Raw genomic sequence first — 15,551 nt, forward strand, 5'->3', positions numbered from 1 at the left:
ATTATAAAGGTTCAAAGGTTTCATCAGTCAAAGCCTTGGTGGTGGAAACTGCTGTAAAGTCACGTGGCTTATGGCAACCCCAAAGGGTTTACAAGGCAAGAGACGTTCAGAGTTGGTTCACCATTGCCTGCCTCCATGGCACGACTGTGGTATTTTTTGGAAGTCTCCCATCCAAATAGTAGCCAGAGCCTACTCTGCTTAGCTTCCAAGATCTGATGAGATTGGGCTAGCTTGGGCTATCCTGGTCAGGGCAGTCAAAGCCTTAGACCGAGAATAAATGCTCTAATTTTTAAATGGAACAGGTTACAAATAAATTTTGGGTATTTTGATATGCAAACTCTACTGCCTAGACAATTGGCAGTGTAACCCAAAGCAGCATTTCATCCTTCTAAGCCCACTGAGAAGGGTGTAATTCTGTCTAGGATTGCACTGTAAGGCCCTGTTTCCGTGCAGAGTTAAGCACACCAAAGCCCACTGAAATCAAGGGGCTTAGGCACAATTAACTCTCTGTGGAATGAAATTTTGTGCCTGCACTCTGATGCACATATCTTTCAGAGTAAGCTTCGCTGAATTTGACAAGGCTTCCTTCTGAATAAGCTCACATATGATCAGGATAGAAAAGTGATAGGAAACAAATGTATCCATAATATTGGACACTGCCAAAGAGAGAAGTGGGGAGATGTGCAACTCCCACACATGTATGTTACCCCGGAAGCATATGGGGAGGAAGCACAAATCTGTTGGCACTTTCATTCCATGCGTGAATGGCCTCTGTGCACCCTAATATAAATCACAGTGCCCAAACTCTTTGCTCCCACCCCAACAAGTCCCAATTCCTAGCCCATCAGGCTCATATGTACCCCAACTCATGGGATACTGTTAGCCAAATTGCCTTATTTCTTTAATAAAATGGGGGGATTTGAATTTTAAATGGCAATGGCTTAAATAAGGGAGCAATAACCTGTGTATACCAGTCCAATTTATCCAGATCCCCAGAAACTGACACAGAGACTAGATCTTGAATAAAATTATTTATTTTACTAACAATTCTCACATACTTCCAATATAAAATAAAACAATCACACACTCAAGCGATACAGGACTAAGAATTTATATAGAAAGGTACAGCGACAGTTGCATTAGCAGCAAGGTATCATTGGTTGGGGTGATACTTTATCTGTCCGGCGCGCCAAGGCAATTCTGCAGTGAAAATAGGGATAATACTAGGAAAAGGGGTCGTGTGTTGACCAGTATCACATATGGGAGACTCCAGACAGCGCTAGGAATGGAGTCAGCAAGGTAGTGTGGGGTCAGGTGGGTAGGAAAAGGGAGAGAGAGCAATGGGCAGATGCTCTTCTTATATACCCTATAAGGGGCTTGGGCCATGAGCCACCAAGACACATAATTCCCAGGAAGATGCTAGAAAATGCCAGTTCTTTAATGGGTCAAGAGAATGGACTTAAGTGTTGGGCAATTGACATAATGTGTACTAATAGTGACACCTCTTAGAGTGGATGGTGTAAGACAAAGGAAAAGAAAAGACAGTCATTTCAGGTGTTTGGCCAGTCGTTAGTCAACGATCCAATGATTTGCAGCTGTGTTATCTTGATGGGTAGTGTGTGTGTGTCCTGTTAATCCCATCATGGCCAAGTTCTATTGTTTAACTTGAGGATGAGTCCATGCAGTCCTTGGTGAAGCTAGGAGAAGGTGGGGGGGAGGGTGCCTCATGCTGGAGAAGAAGTCCTTCTGTGGAGTCCTTTGCCGGAACACTCAGGCTTCTTGTGTGAAGCATGGCTTCTTCATAGGGAACTGCTGCGTGCTTCTGGTGTCAGGGAGATTGATCTGCCTCCTGCAGGGAGGCAGGGGTGAAGGGCATCGGGTATGTCCATGGGTCCATGTCAGGCTGGCACACTGCTTCAGAGCGAAGCTTCCCTCAGCTGGGCACGTGTCTACAGTCCGGGAGGTTGGCACCATCACTGGGCTACTGCACAGTCCAATCCCTGGCACACTTATTGTACAGTCCAGTTTATAGTTATAGCCCATAGCCTTATAGATGTAGCATAAGGCTCTTGCAGGGCAACAATACCCAGACCCTCAATCCCCATGTAAACATCTTGCTGGACAAAGTTCATTCTCACGTCCTCACTCACAGCATCTCTACCATTTAGCCCTCCAATCAGGTAAGCAACTGTCTCCAGTGCAATTGATGGTGGAAGGTGGAAGGGTCTGAGCATTGTCAGTTGCATGCAAAGGTCTCCTCTGCTTTGTCACAGATATTTCCAGCCACGCTCAACTGGACTGGCAGGAGACTGGTCTCCTCATGCAGAGGAATTGCTGGCTCTGAAGCATTTCCTTTAATTGTGCTATTTTCCCCCCTAGGATATCTGCTGATTTCCAGTTCTTTATGAATTCTGTGCTTGGTGACAGCAAGCAGTCTAAGTCAGATATTCAGCTTCAAACCCAGAGGTTGGCAGAGCAGGTAGGCATAAAACTACTTCATTTGATCCAATAATATAAAGAGAGCATTGCCTTGAGCCTGGTTTTACAGGCTACCTTTTCCTTTTTGTGCTTTTAAAATACATAGAGCCAAACACCCACCTTTGTAAGATGAGAATGATTAGGTCCGAGTCTTGCAGCCAAGCTTCACAGTTGATGGATGTCAAATTAACCTTTGGCCTTCAGCATGTCACATGAATGCACATCAGTGACAATTTTCTGGGTGCTTATCTTCGTAGGATTTAGGATTACCAGTAGTGTCATATCAGTAGTGTCATATTATTCATGTGCTATAACTAAACAAGTTTGTGCTGATTCGTGTTTGATTTGCAGGCATGCACAGGGTGTGGCCTAAATTGCTGATTGCAGTACTCATTGTGAAAATTATGTTCTCTAACAAGTACCAAAAAGCACCGTATTTATCCAGTAGTGTTGATGTTGTTGTGTAAAGCACATACCATTCTTTCAGCAGCACAAGAGTGAACTGCAAAATAGAAGTCCTGTTTTGGAAAAATAGCTACAGTAGCTATGATGCAAAATTTTCTTAAAATACAATAAAACCAACTGGTACTGGAAAAATAGCTACAGTAGCTATGATGCATAAATACTTGCTTTCACAAAAATCGTTGATGGCCTTGCTTTAATAATCGCTACCATCAGTTTGGCTTCTTATTTATGGCCTAATCCACTGTCATCTTTCTTTTAGCTAAAATGTGATGATGTTGTGAGTGAAATCAGCACAGGTGAAGGAAGGGTAAACTTCACAGTAAATCAAGAATTACTAGCAAAGGTAAGACCTGATGTTTCACACTTGTTAAAGCAGTGAAAATATAATTACTAAATATGAAGGAAAGCACAGAAGTCTTTACTAAGTCAAAATCTAGTGCAACTGTAGATGCCGTTTTTATTGGAAAATATGCAAATTTGTTTTTTATTAACATTAAATGAGACTGCCAGCAATAAAAACAAAAGGAGTAAAAACAGAAATAACTTTAAATGCATCCTCCAAGCTCCCCCTCCCCCTGCTGGCTGACTTGACAAAGGGATTTAAAGAGACAGATGCCTTCTCCCAAGCTGGACGGCGGGGGGGGGGGTTGAGAACACATTTATGTTAAAGTTGCTTTCTTTCTCTGCTCCTCCCCACCTCAAGCCTACCCAGGGAGGGGAACACTGGCTGGGGAAAGGAAGACTGATCGGGGAGGATGCCTCCCCTTCACTTCCCCAGGTGCCCTGCCGGGAGCTGCACAATATGGGTGAAAGAGCCGCATGTGGCTCCTGAGCCGCAGTTTGGCCACCCCTCGTCTAAGGCATGACGTGCTGTGAACAGTACAGAAAATGGATTGCGTAGTAGAAGACAGTGCAGTAAAAGCTAGATACATGCAATAAACATTGCAATAGACTATAATCCTATTGTGTTATTAAAGGGCCCTCTGGAACTGTTCCCTTATGCTACAGTTCTAATCTCTTTATAAAAATGCCCTCCTGCACATTTTTTATGCATTCTGTGGAATAATAGATGTGTGGGAGCCGTCCTGGCCTCTTCAGGAAGGCCATTCCACAAGGTGGGGCTATAACAGAATTCATATGAAGGGGTCTAGAGCAGATGAGTCAACCAATAAAACGTGGAATTGCCCACTTCCTATTTTTAAAATTTCTAAAGCACCAACAGCTCAGCTAAATTGGAGACCTCTGACAGACATATTTTGTTTGTAGGCAGACATTTTAACTAAACTGGTGTTTGGATTGGAATATGGTGTGTGTGTGTGTGTGTGTGTGTGTGTGTGTGTGTGTGTGTGTGTGTTAATCCTAATTTTCTACATGCTGCAGTGTTGTTGCAGTTAATGGTTTTGACTGTGTATACAACACTCCCAGAAGAATATTGTCAACTTGTTCAGTTAATATTCTTCCATATTGAAAATTCACTGAGTGACTTGATAAAAGTCCGTTTGTAAACCCTTTAAGGATATTGGTGATCTGCTTTGATTTCACTGAATAAAAACTCACAAATACTACAATGCACAAGTCAAGAAATTCTATACATGAAGCCATGTATAGAATTTCTTGACTTGTGCATTGTAGCGTTTGTGAGTTTTGGTTCCAGGAGAAATAATTTGCCTGAAGAAGAATTCCTCGAAACACGCAATTTTTGCCTGGGAGACGTTTTGCATGATGTTTGCTGTGTCTCTTTTTTGAAAGCAAGACAGCCACAACATTGAACCTTGTCTGCATATTTGCCTCTGTAACTTTGGACATTCCTTTAAGATTGAATATTGTTACATTTATCTGTATACTTTATACCATTGTTGTTAGTGCACTATAATAATCAGGTTACACTAGGGTCTTTACTGCATATTGTAAGTATCTAATTAATGAATGAAATTATAGTAGTATATCAGAATTGTGTGCCTTGTTCTTGTTGTTACATGGTGATTTTCCACGTTTTACTCAACCTTGCCATGTTTCCCATGTGTTAGTTGATTTCACTGAAGCCTGGAGGTCAAGCTTCCAGAGCTTTGTTTTCAGTTTATTAAATGGAGCAGAGTTAAAGGCATGTCCATGTAAAACAAGACATGAGGCTATCATTGCAAAAGAGGAATAAGGGGTACTTGGCATCACCCCCCCTCTGGAATCTGAAAAAAAACACTGGTTCTTTTTTTGTAAAGAGAGAAACTGCAGAAACTTATAAATGGTATTGCAAGGTATTGACATTTCTTGGTTGTTCTTTATTATTATTAATTACTTCTTTTCTCCGTATATTATTTTTTTGCCTGTTAAGTCAGTGTTGCAGCAAGTGTTTAAGGATGGCTCGGAGTATGGAATAAAGAGTGAACTTTTCTTGGGATTGCCAAGAAGAAAAATTCTAATTGAGTTTAGGTGAGTACAGAGGCTTGATCATTTTAAAGCACTCTACTAAAATGCCTTAGACGTCTTGAAAGTTAATGGCTCTGCAGACGTCCTTAGCAGTAAACGAACATGGATCTAATAAATTCCTTCTGGAAAATCATCAGTTATTGAAAGGGAATCATTGGATTGGATCCTGAGCACTATAAACAGGTCTGTATTCGCAGAACAGAACTTTCCCTCCTTTTTTCCCCATTGTAGCCTGCTGTGTTCCCCAAAAGGCAGTTCCTAGGTTGGTGGACCTTTGGGAACAGTGTAGGAGCACCATGAGGGCCTCCAATGGGATGAGGGAACTGGCTGGAGTCTTGCACAAGCAGATGAGCTTCTTGTGTGAGCACAAGGAGACTTGGGATCCAGCCTATTACCTGCCTTCAGATGGACAAAACTGGGCTTCATTTGTGACTTTGTGTTTGTTCCCCTGCAGTGTATGACTTGATAGCTTTGTGCTCAGAAAGGACCTCTTTGTAGGGTCACTATTGTCTGTTTGTGTCCATTGAGGCCTAGAAATTGATGTCTAGCTTGTTCTGTAGGGGCTGGTGATTAGTGGTCTTGCTTTATAGCAGGAGATTGGGATTGGATTTTTAGTTCTGTCCATATCTTTGTAATTGTATGAATTCTATGAACTATGTCAGGTTTTTTCCAATGCTTTGAGTATACATGAAGTACAGCAGTTTCCCCACTCTGCATTGCTCACAGGCAATCCCTCTTCTCTCCTCCTCCTTCAAAGTATGGTGTGGACTTACATTTGCTAATTTGTTAAATATTTGTTACAGTTCACCCAACATTGCAAAGAAGTTTCATGTAGGACACTTGCGTTCCACAATAATTGGTAAGCTATAACTGAACTGTAGTTTAAATATTCCATAATGTTCATCCTCGTAGGGCCTGTGCGTGTGACCAGACTGCTTGTAATGGCTGGATTTGGGGGTGGCACTTCTCCTCTGGGTCTGGAGACGGACGTTCTGCTCTGGTTTGAGAATATGGAATGGTTTGAGAATATGGAATGTCTGATGAAAATGAGTAAGTTAGAACAACCTGTGAGCTTAATGGAGGAAAAGCAGGGTCTAAATGTAATAAAATAATGCCCTATGCTGGATCCAGGAAGAGAAAGAGTGGCCAACTGGAATTAATCAAAGTGAAAGCTTATGTGTGGGAGCAGCATCACTGGAATGTTTTGGAGCAGAGGACCTCCTCAAGCCTTTCCATGCTGATTTTTCAAAACTGTTGTTTGGATGTTTTCTGAGGTTCTGCCGCTTCCCATGCTTTCTGATTCCATAGCTTTCACTGTGCTCATAATGCGCAGGTAGCATATACTGCACAGTTGTGTCCCAGCAGTAGTCCCCTTCCTCCAGCCCCACAGCTGCCAGTTTGTGCATCATAGCTGTGGTCACACACACACAATAATCCACCTTCAAACCACTTTCAGTGCACTTTCCAACTGGACTTTACTGTGTGAACTTGAAAAATCCAGTTGGAAAGTGCATTGAAAGTGGACCGAATGTAAATTATTTAGTGTGTGTGATCGCAGTCCATGTGAGAAAACACTTAACTGTGACTGGAGGCGGAAGATACATAGTATGCTGTTCTAGGTTAATGGGTCAGCCACGTTGCGTACAAATATGAAGTTTTTCCTTCTGACTCAGCCTGATTGGCGTTTGTATGGATTGTTGTATTTGAGGCATTCGTTGTTGATCAGTGTCTGCTTGGAATGTTCAGAACATGACATGAACTGTGAAATAAGGAGAGGCTGAGACTTGCATCTTTCTAGACACAATGGCCTGGATCCAACCATGCATGCAGAGAAGGTGCACATAAATGTCCTACATTCCTTTCCATCCCTACAGCCCCTTCTGACCCCCAGGAAGACTATTCTTGGGTTGTGAAACCTGCAGAAAATAACAGCCTTATGGATTGGGATGCTCCAGTGAGGAGGGAGAAGTGGGTGAAATTGGCACCTCCTCACTCTTCTGGCAGCTGATCTGTATTTGCAGAAGATACAAAAGAAGCAATTTCTCCCTCTTCCATCTTCTTGCCGAAGCACCCCAACTCGCACAGGTATTCCTCTCTGTGTGGTTCATGCAACTTCAGGAAACAGCAGGGTCAAAGGAGGCTACGCGAGCAGAGAGGACTGTGGGAAAGGCAGTGCTGTGTGCCCAGATGGTTGGCATACAGGCCAGTAAGCTGCACATGAGAGAGAGGACTGCATCCACTTCAGAGCATATCATGAGACCATCTATCTGAGAACTGTAGCCTGTTCTGTTAAGCAGGGTAATAACATTTGCTGGGAAACGTAATAATGTATCATTGCTGTCTTTATATATAAAAGACAGGTGTTTCAGATGGGTAGCTAGCCATGTTGGTCTACAGCAGAAGAGCCATTTGAATCCAGAAGCTCCTTAAAGACCAACAAGATTTCCAGGATGTAACCTTTTGAATGTCAAAGTTCCCTTCACTTAGGCGCTTTGATTCTTGAAAGCTTCAAAAATCTTGTTGGTTTTAGAAGGGAACAGATGCTAATTCACAGAATAACTAGGTTTTATGTGCTAATGGTGGTGGTATGCATCCTCACAGAGTGAGTAACAATGTTCATTCTAAGCTGTGGAGTCTTGTGAGCAAAAATTCTATTTTGTGAGCTACTGGCATTAAAGTTGTGAGCGAGCAATCTGGCTACTGCATAAGTTAGTTTGCTCTGGGATGTAACCTTTTGAATGTCAAAGCTCCCTTCACTTGGGCGCTTTGATTCTTGAAAGCTTATACTCCAAAAATCTTGTTGGTCTTAGAAGGGAACAGATGCTAATTTGTTCTCATTTTGATTGCCCATGGCCAAGGAATATTTAAACCATGGGTGAAGTCCAAGCAATGAAGCCGTGTGCTTTCAAAGAAAGAGTCACTGCACAAGAATGGAACTTGCAGAGTTTTGGTTCAGTGGTTAGCTACTTAGTATATTCATACTTAACCTTTGGGTGGCTGTTCCCCGATTTGCTACATGGAAATAAAATGTTTCACAAGTAGAGGAATTAAATTATTGTGTTTTTTGGACAGCGTTGTGGAAAATATGAAGAGCTATCTTAATGTTGATAGCCTTTCAATACATTTTCACAATAACAAGAAATCAAAGAACATCCTTCCTTGAAAACTCTTTCAGGCTGGTTCTTTAGTGATTTGTTGGGGAATTTGCTTTACAGAATCCTTCCGGTTTTGGATTTAAAGGGAAAAAACGGTAAACTTGGGTATTACAAAAATGTTTTTTAAAATGCCTTTTGGGAAGAACCGTATGAACCAGAAAGTATTTTATTTTCAGGTAATTTCATAGCAAATCTCAAAGAGGCTATTGGACATCATGTCACAAGAATGAATTACCTTGGAGACTGGGGCATGCAATTTGGTAAGTGTCCCTATCCCACCCGTAGTATATACTATAATCTGCATCTAGGCTTCTCAAATTTTAACCCAGTGAACCTTTTTATATTCAAAACCAATAAAAACTTCTCATGGATGTTCACAAAAGGTACCAGACACCAGTCTACAGCATTTTTTTAACTGCTTGCTTACATATGCCTATGGAAATTATGTTTGAGATATAAAAGAAAAGAGAATTAACTTTCCCCCCCAGTCTTGGAAAAGTTCCCTGACTGGCGATGATGCCAACTTTGCACAGCCAACTTGCTGAATAAGTATTCACATTAGGCCAATAGAAGAAACAAAAGTTTTAGAGGTTCACCAAGGAGGCAGAAGAACTGTGATAGGAAATTGAGTGGTTATCGAGTAGAGACCTATGTAAAGTGCATTACAGTAGTCTAGTCTTGATGTTACCATGGCATTGATCAACATCACCATATCATTCGAGTCAAGGTAGGGGGTCATCTTCTAGGCTAGACTGAGTTGAAAGAAAGTACTTTTTGCAGCCGCATTAACTTGCTTCTCCATCAGTAATGCTGAATCCAGTTTAACCCTGTGGCTCTTAACTGAGTCCGCTAGTGTCAGGTAAACCCCATCAAAGGTGGAAAGCACAATGTCCTTCAAGGCATCTACCTTCCCAACCACCATCACTTCCGTCTTGTCTGGGTTCAATTTCAATTTAATTTGCTTTCAGCCATTTGACCACAGCAGTCAGGCAGCAGCTCAAGGCCTCTACCACATCACTAGAGGATTTGGATAGAGAGATGTAAAGCTGGATGTCATCCGTGTATTGATGACATCCAGTTCCAAAGCTATGAATGATTTTTCCTAAAGGTTTTACATAGCGGTAGAGCAACATGGTGTCAGACTCCTGGATAAATCAGTTCCCAGCAACATTCACTCTGGAGAATGATAAGTTTATTGAGACATTGATAGGATCCAGTCTGTACACGGGCTGTGTTAGAACTAAGGTTAAAGGCGCGAAAGCAATAGATATACAGGGTTCAAGCAAGGGCCCAAAAAGGTTCAGAACTAATCACCCCTTGGGATTTCACCTGCCAGATGTAACTGCCAGCCATCCCCCTTTTAGTGCCATCCCCCCAATATGTAAAACAAAGGCAAGCATGTAAAGATGAGACTCAAAGTATTTAGGCTCTACATTCTCCCCCTCCCCAGTTGCTATGGCAAAGGAGCTGTAAAACGTAAAATGAACAGCAAGTTTGACACATGGGGGATAAGACTGAACCCTGTGGAATCCTACAAGACAACTCCCAAACTCAAGATGGCTGATCTCCATTGGCAACCTTTACATCTGATCCATGAGGAACAATTTAGACCAGTCCAAGGAACATCCTTGATGCCTACTTCTGCCTACAAATGCCTCAGTAGGAAGACATATTCTGTTCTGTCAAAAGCTGCAGATAGATCCGGGAGGAGAAAAAAGGAAGCATGGTCTTTGTCTACATTCAGGCGGAGGTCATTGACTAAAGCCACCAGAGCCGTTTCCATCCTGTAGTCTGGCCTGAAACTGTCATGAAAAGGGGTCAGAGCTCACGAGTTATCAAAGAAAACCTGGAACTGGTCTGCTACTGCTGTAACCATCACTTTGCCTAGAAAGGGCAGATTAAACCAATTATCTGAGGAAAACAAGCTAGTACAATTAAGCTTGAGTTAAATCAAATGTTCTGGTTTAAAAAAAAAAAAAAAAAAACACAAGCCAAAGTATGGAAGGAACAGGAATCCCATGCTCCTTCCCATTCCAGCAGCCCCTTCTGACTCCTGGGTTGCAGGACCCACATGTAAGAATAGCCTTATGGTGTAGGGACTCCAGTGAGGACGGAGAGAGCCATTGTGGAAGGGGCAGGAGTCGAGACACTTTGGTTTGGTTAGGCAGCAGCTTCTTTGCAGTATGAGCATAGGGTCATGATTACAGCTCAGTCTTGCAACAGCAGTTCTTCCCAGATGCCCTGCTGCAGTTACGATCTGTCGGGGTTTCAATTATAGCAGCCATTGTATGGATGGCTTTAGACTGCGATTTCAGGAGGATACAACCACTTAACCATAAAACAGTTATTTACCTCTAGACACTGATCTGAATGGAGCCACGTTTTACTGCTTTTTTCTTCTGTGAATGTACTTGTGGAACTCCCACTTTATTGCAGAGGCTTTGTAGTTTAGATTATCCTTGTGTATGATCTCCTGGTTTGTAGCTGCCCCAGGGAACCATCATGACAAACCTACAGGAAAAAAATAGAGAAGAAAGTTGTATGTTTTTTTGGGGTGGTGGAATACTTCACAAAATAGTCTTCCTACTTTGACTGTTTTTGAAGGAAACTATAGGTAGCAACTGTTTCCTGAAAAGGGGTAGAAAATGTTACTTGCTCGTGGAACTGAGGAAGTAGAATGGGTGTACCTTCTACAAGTGAGGTAAACTGTAGCTTTTTGCTTTTTTTCAGCCATAGAGTAAGTCAGGGGTCCCCAATCTTGTTGAATATATGAGCACTTTTGGAATTTTGAGAAGAGGTAGTGGTTGCAACAACAAAATGGCTACCATGGGGACTTGGTCCAATAGCAAAAAATTGGAAGATTCTACAAAGTGTTAGGTTTAAAGCTAAGAATACTCCTATGATGGAGGCAGCTGTTTACAAATGGGTGCTTCTTGCAGACACAAAGATGATGCCTCCTGGGCTCTTCGGAAATACTTGCTTTTCCAATAAAGTATCGGAAAGCCAGGAGCAGCTCTTTGCCTTGGGGAAGTAATAGGAAGTATTTCAGCAGGCTTGATGGCACCCATGGGCATTATGTTGGGAATGACTAGCATAAACTAATAAATATGTAAGGTGAGAAACTCAAATCATAAGTTCCGCCAGCAAGTGTTCTGCTGACAATCCAAATTCCACAAATGTTTCTGTCAGTTTATTACCTTTGTATTCCCCATGAGGCAGCCTACATAGGGCTTCCAGAAAGTCTCTTGTCCTGGTACTGACCGGGCCCAGACCTACATAATTTCAGCAAGGTTGTTCTGCTATGTCCTTCAGACCATACCTTATGAGCAGTTTCCAGTAGCTTACTTCTGGATGACTCATCCTGTATCTTCCCTTCATGGTCTTGTCTTCCAGGAAATATTCCATAAAATGAAATTTGTTGTGACAGTTTTGTTTCTTGACTGTAAGCTAGGGTTTTAAACTGCAGTTTAATCCAGTAATAGTTTAGAATTCTGTTTTATAAAGAAGAAACAAACCAGAATTTGTTAAAGTGGTCAGACGTTCAGGGTGTGGTCAGATGGGCAGATTGCTGCAGCAGTATATCGGCTCTAAGTAGCTTGAGTATGGGACGCTTCGCCTTGATCACACAGCAGCCGCTAAGACGCCATCATAATGCCACAGGCTCATGGTCAGTCATTCACATTGGTGGAATTCACTTTCCCTGATTTCCTTATCCAAACACCGGGCTTTGCATGCACGCACTTCCACACAGGAGCACCACAGGCAGCCAGTGGGGGTGCTGAAGTGCACCTTGGAGTCCAGTTGGAGGGGGGAGAAGGGACGCGCTGGAAACAAAGGGGAAAGATCACACTCCTCATGTGTTTCCATGGCGCATCCAGGTGATCAGATGCCCAGAAACATGCCATGGAAGTGCCTCACCAAGGTAGCCACCGGAATTTGCCGGTGGCTATTTAATCCACGTAGGAGTCATTTTAGCATGAGGTAGGGATGACTGGGGCACAGGAGCCAGATGTGTATGTTTGATCACGCCCATTTGATCCAGAGGGGAGGGGTGGCTTTGTCGGGCCAAACTGCTTGTGTGATCGCATCCTGTCTCTAGGCGTAACCTACCTCAGAAGGTTGTTGTGAAGATAACAGTGTGGGACAGGACAAAGTACTCCACCATGAGTTCCTTTTAGGAAAGATGTGCTAAAAATATGCCTGTGAAGCATCCCCCAGGTTTTATAAAGCTTTCTTTACTTCTGCCAGTGTGTGAACAATTTCTTTGGCACACACCAGATTTACTCGCATACCTTTGTAGCAGATACAAATGTGTTCTTAATTATTCTAGCTTTCACACTTTACTGCCTAAGCAATCAACTAAAGTTTCATTGTAAAAAAAAGAAGATGGTGTTCTCATACTGCCATTCACTCTAATCAGTTTTTGTAACAATTACTGTATTGGCTATTAAATAACTTGTTTCAGGTCTGTTGGGAGCTGGCTTTCAGCAGTTGGGCTCTGAAGAGAAATTAAAATCAAACCCTTTACAGCATCTGGTTGAGGTATGTTTGTTTATTTAATTTATATCCTGCCCTCCCTGCCAAGGCAGGCTCAGGACAGCTTACATGGAGTATATAAAACAGCTAAAACGCAAATTGAGTAAAATCATAACAATACAATTATAAAACATAACATAATATAATACAAAATGCTAGTACAGTTTGTCTCGAGATGGTGGGCATTAGCAGCATCCACAGGCAACATCCAGCTAACATGATAGTCTGGGTTATATTAGGCTGTTGATCATGATGTTAATATTGGGGCCAGGGCCTCAGTTTCTTGGGTGCGGCTCCCTGATCCTTCGATGGTGGTGGAAGACTGTAAAAGGGCCCTGATGTCCTCCGGGAGCTCATTCCACCAGTATGGAGCCGCACCCTGAAAAGACCATGGCCCTCATCACAGCCAGCTGGTTTCTCTGGGGTCCGGAAGAGCCAAACGGTTTTGGGACCCCGATCATAGTGCTCTCTGGGAAACGTGGGGAAAGGCGGTCCTTTAGGTATGTAGGCCCCTGACCATATAGGACTTTAAAGGTAAGAACCAGCACCTTGAACCAAATTAGGTATGCTGTAGGCAGCCAGTGCAGTGCTTTTAGTGCAGGTCAGACGTGCTCAGGGCCGGCTCCAGGTTTTTTTGTACAGTAGGCAAGGCTACCTTCTGGTGTGTCCCCGCAGCAGCCGCCAAGGTGCCCTCGTGTAGATCCTGTCTGGCTCCTGCACCCCCATGCCTTCCTCTTGGGGCGCTCCGGGCCTCCCGGACAGTGCTCGGATGTGCAAGCAGCAACCGGCCAGTTTCCAGTCCCCTCCCCCCCAGCGCCAATTGCAACCCCATTGGGGTCTTGCAGGGCGACGTTGTCAGCCCCTTGGGCAGGGCGTGGGGCAGAGGAGACCATCGCAAGGACGGTGCGCTCTCTCTCTCTCTCTATCTCTCTCTCTCTCTTTTTTAGCCTAGCCCCCCAAAGGGGATTTTTATTGCATTTTTTAATAGACTACAAACTACAAAACCCCAAGTATAGGAGATCATAACAACAGCTTATATAAATGTTAATCTTAAATTGCTAGTATTACTTTGAACATAGTCGGCTATGCTAAATTTTTAATCTTTTTATCCAATATTTTATCCATTTAAGAGAACCCCCAGAGCATCCCACAATAAAACTAAAGTTTAAAGGCACAATTCAGAGTCCTTCAGCCTTCATTTTGTCTTATCTTTTCTAATCCTCAATTTATATGTACACTTGGGGGCAGCCGCCCCCTTATCAGAAAGAGAGTCCTCATTGGAAGACACTGAGTCCAATTCGCCACTGGATTTGCTGTCATCTTCTTCCTTCTCAACTGCAGCTGGCTCTCCCAGCTGCACTCTCAGGAACTCACGTGCTTTGGAAACAGAGTCAATCTTTTAGTTTTTATCTTGTATTTTGAAAATGACTCCTTCTGGAATTAACCATCTGTAAACAATGCTGTTTGTTTGGAGAAAAGGGATTACATATTTATATTACTTTCTCTTTTGTCTTATTTCAAATGGAATATCTTTTAGAATCCTGATGGTGTTGTCCCCGATTTTCAAAGGTGTTCCTGTTGTTGCTTTCAGGATAGAATCCCTTACATGTCGCTTTGAGAATCTCGCCACTATTTCCCCAGGCAGATTATTCTTTTTGATGTACACGGAATAGGACCTATAGACCACATCCATTTCGCTTGCCAGATACTCCACTTTCAAATCTGTAACTGGGGCTAATGCTTCACTCAGGAATTGCTTTAGATTCTCACCTTTTAATTCTGGGACCCCTTGAAACCGTAGGACCAAATTTGCTTTTTCCATTTGCAGCTGTAAAAGTTGTAATTCTTCCGAGGCTTGTTTCTTTTCCAGCTTTTGCACCTTTTTCTTGACTTTTTTTGGCATTGGTGTCCATTTCCTTCACCTTCTCAGCCTTTTGCTTCGTTATTTTTAAAGTCTCAGTCAGTTGGAGCTGCTTAGTTGCAAGATTCTGGTTTAGATTCGTCAGCTGTTGTTCTGTGTTAGTCATCTGGTCCAGCAGAGGGCGCTAGGACTCTGCCAACATTTTGGAGAGCTCGGTGGTCTCTTCCGGTCGAGGGCTCAAGATTCCGGCTGGTTTCACTTTTACTGGTTTGTCTTTCTCTGCCTTTTCCCCGCCATCTTTATGGATTGTTTACCTTTATGAAAACTTGCTAAAGTCTCTGAAATACACCCACACGCTTATCCACACTCTGGTTAGTCTCTTAAAACAGATTTCAACACTTTTTCTTCCGCTCCCCCCCCCCTTAGTATTTTGTTGTTTAGTTTATGCGTATGGGAGGGCCCCCTCCCCCGCTCGCTTTTTTCGCCGTTCCCAGGGGTAGCTTTCTTTTAACATTCTCGTTTCGCTTTAACCCGACTCACAGTTCATTGTTGGTCATACGACCTCGCTCTGCATATGTTCAAAACGCTCGATCTCCGACGCTTGTCCCAGTCAGCGGCTCTAGATCCATGCG

At 42.9% G+C, this 15,551-nt stretch overlaps 1 protein-coding gene across 1 annotated transcript in view; it reads left to right on the forward strand.

The window, feature by feature from the left end:
- RARS2 (arginyl-tRNA synthetase 2, mitochondrial) overlaps positions 1–15,551 on the forward strand; it is a 38,636-nt gene that overhangs the window by 4,219 nt on the left and 18,866 nt on the right. Inside the window, exons 3-8 of the mRNA XM_015424744.1 lie at positions 2,380–2,479; positions 3,203–3,286; positions 5,273–5,370; positions 6,171–6,226; positions 8,699–8,782; positions 12,988–13,064. Of these exons, the coding sequence (XP_015280230.1) occupies positions 2,380–2,479; positions 3,203–3,286; positions 5,273–5,370; positions 6,171–6,226; positions 8,699–8,782; positions 12,988–13,064 (499 nt within the window). The remainder of the gene's footprint in view (positions 1–2,379; positions 2,480–3,202; positions 3,287–5,272; positions 5,371–6,170; positions 6,227–8,698; positions 8,783–12,987; positions 13,065–15,551) is intronic.

This window comes from Gekko japonicus, unplaced genomic scaffold (assembly GCF_001447785.1).
Source record: "Gekko japonicus isolate JY-2015 unplaced genomic scaffold, Gekko_japonicus_V1.1 scaffold787, whole genome shotgun sequence".
In the NCBI taxonomy this organism is placed as follows: Eukaryota; Metazoa; Chordata; class Lepidosauria; order Squamata; family Gekkonidae; genus Gekko; species Gekko japonicus.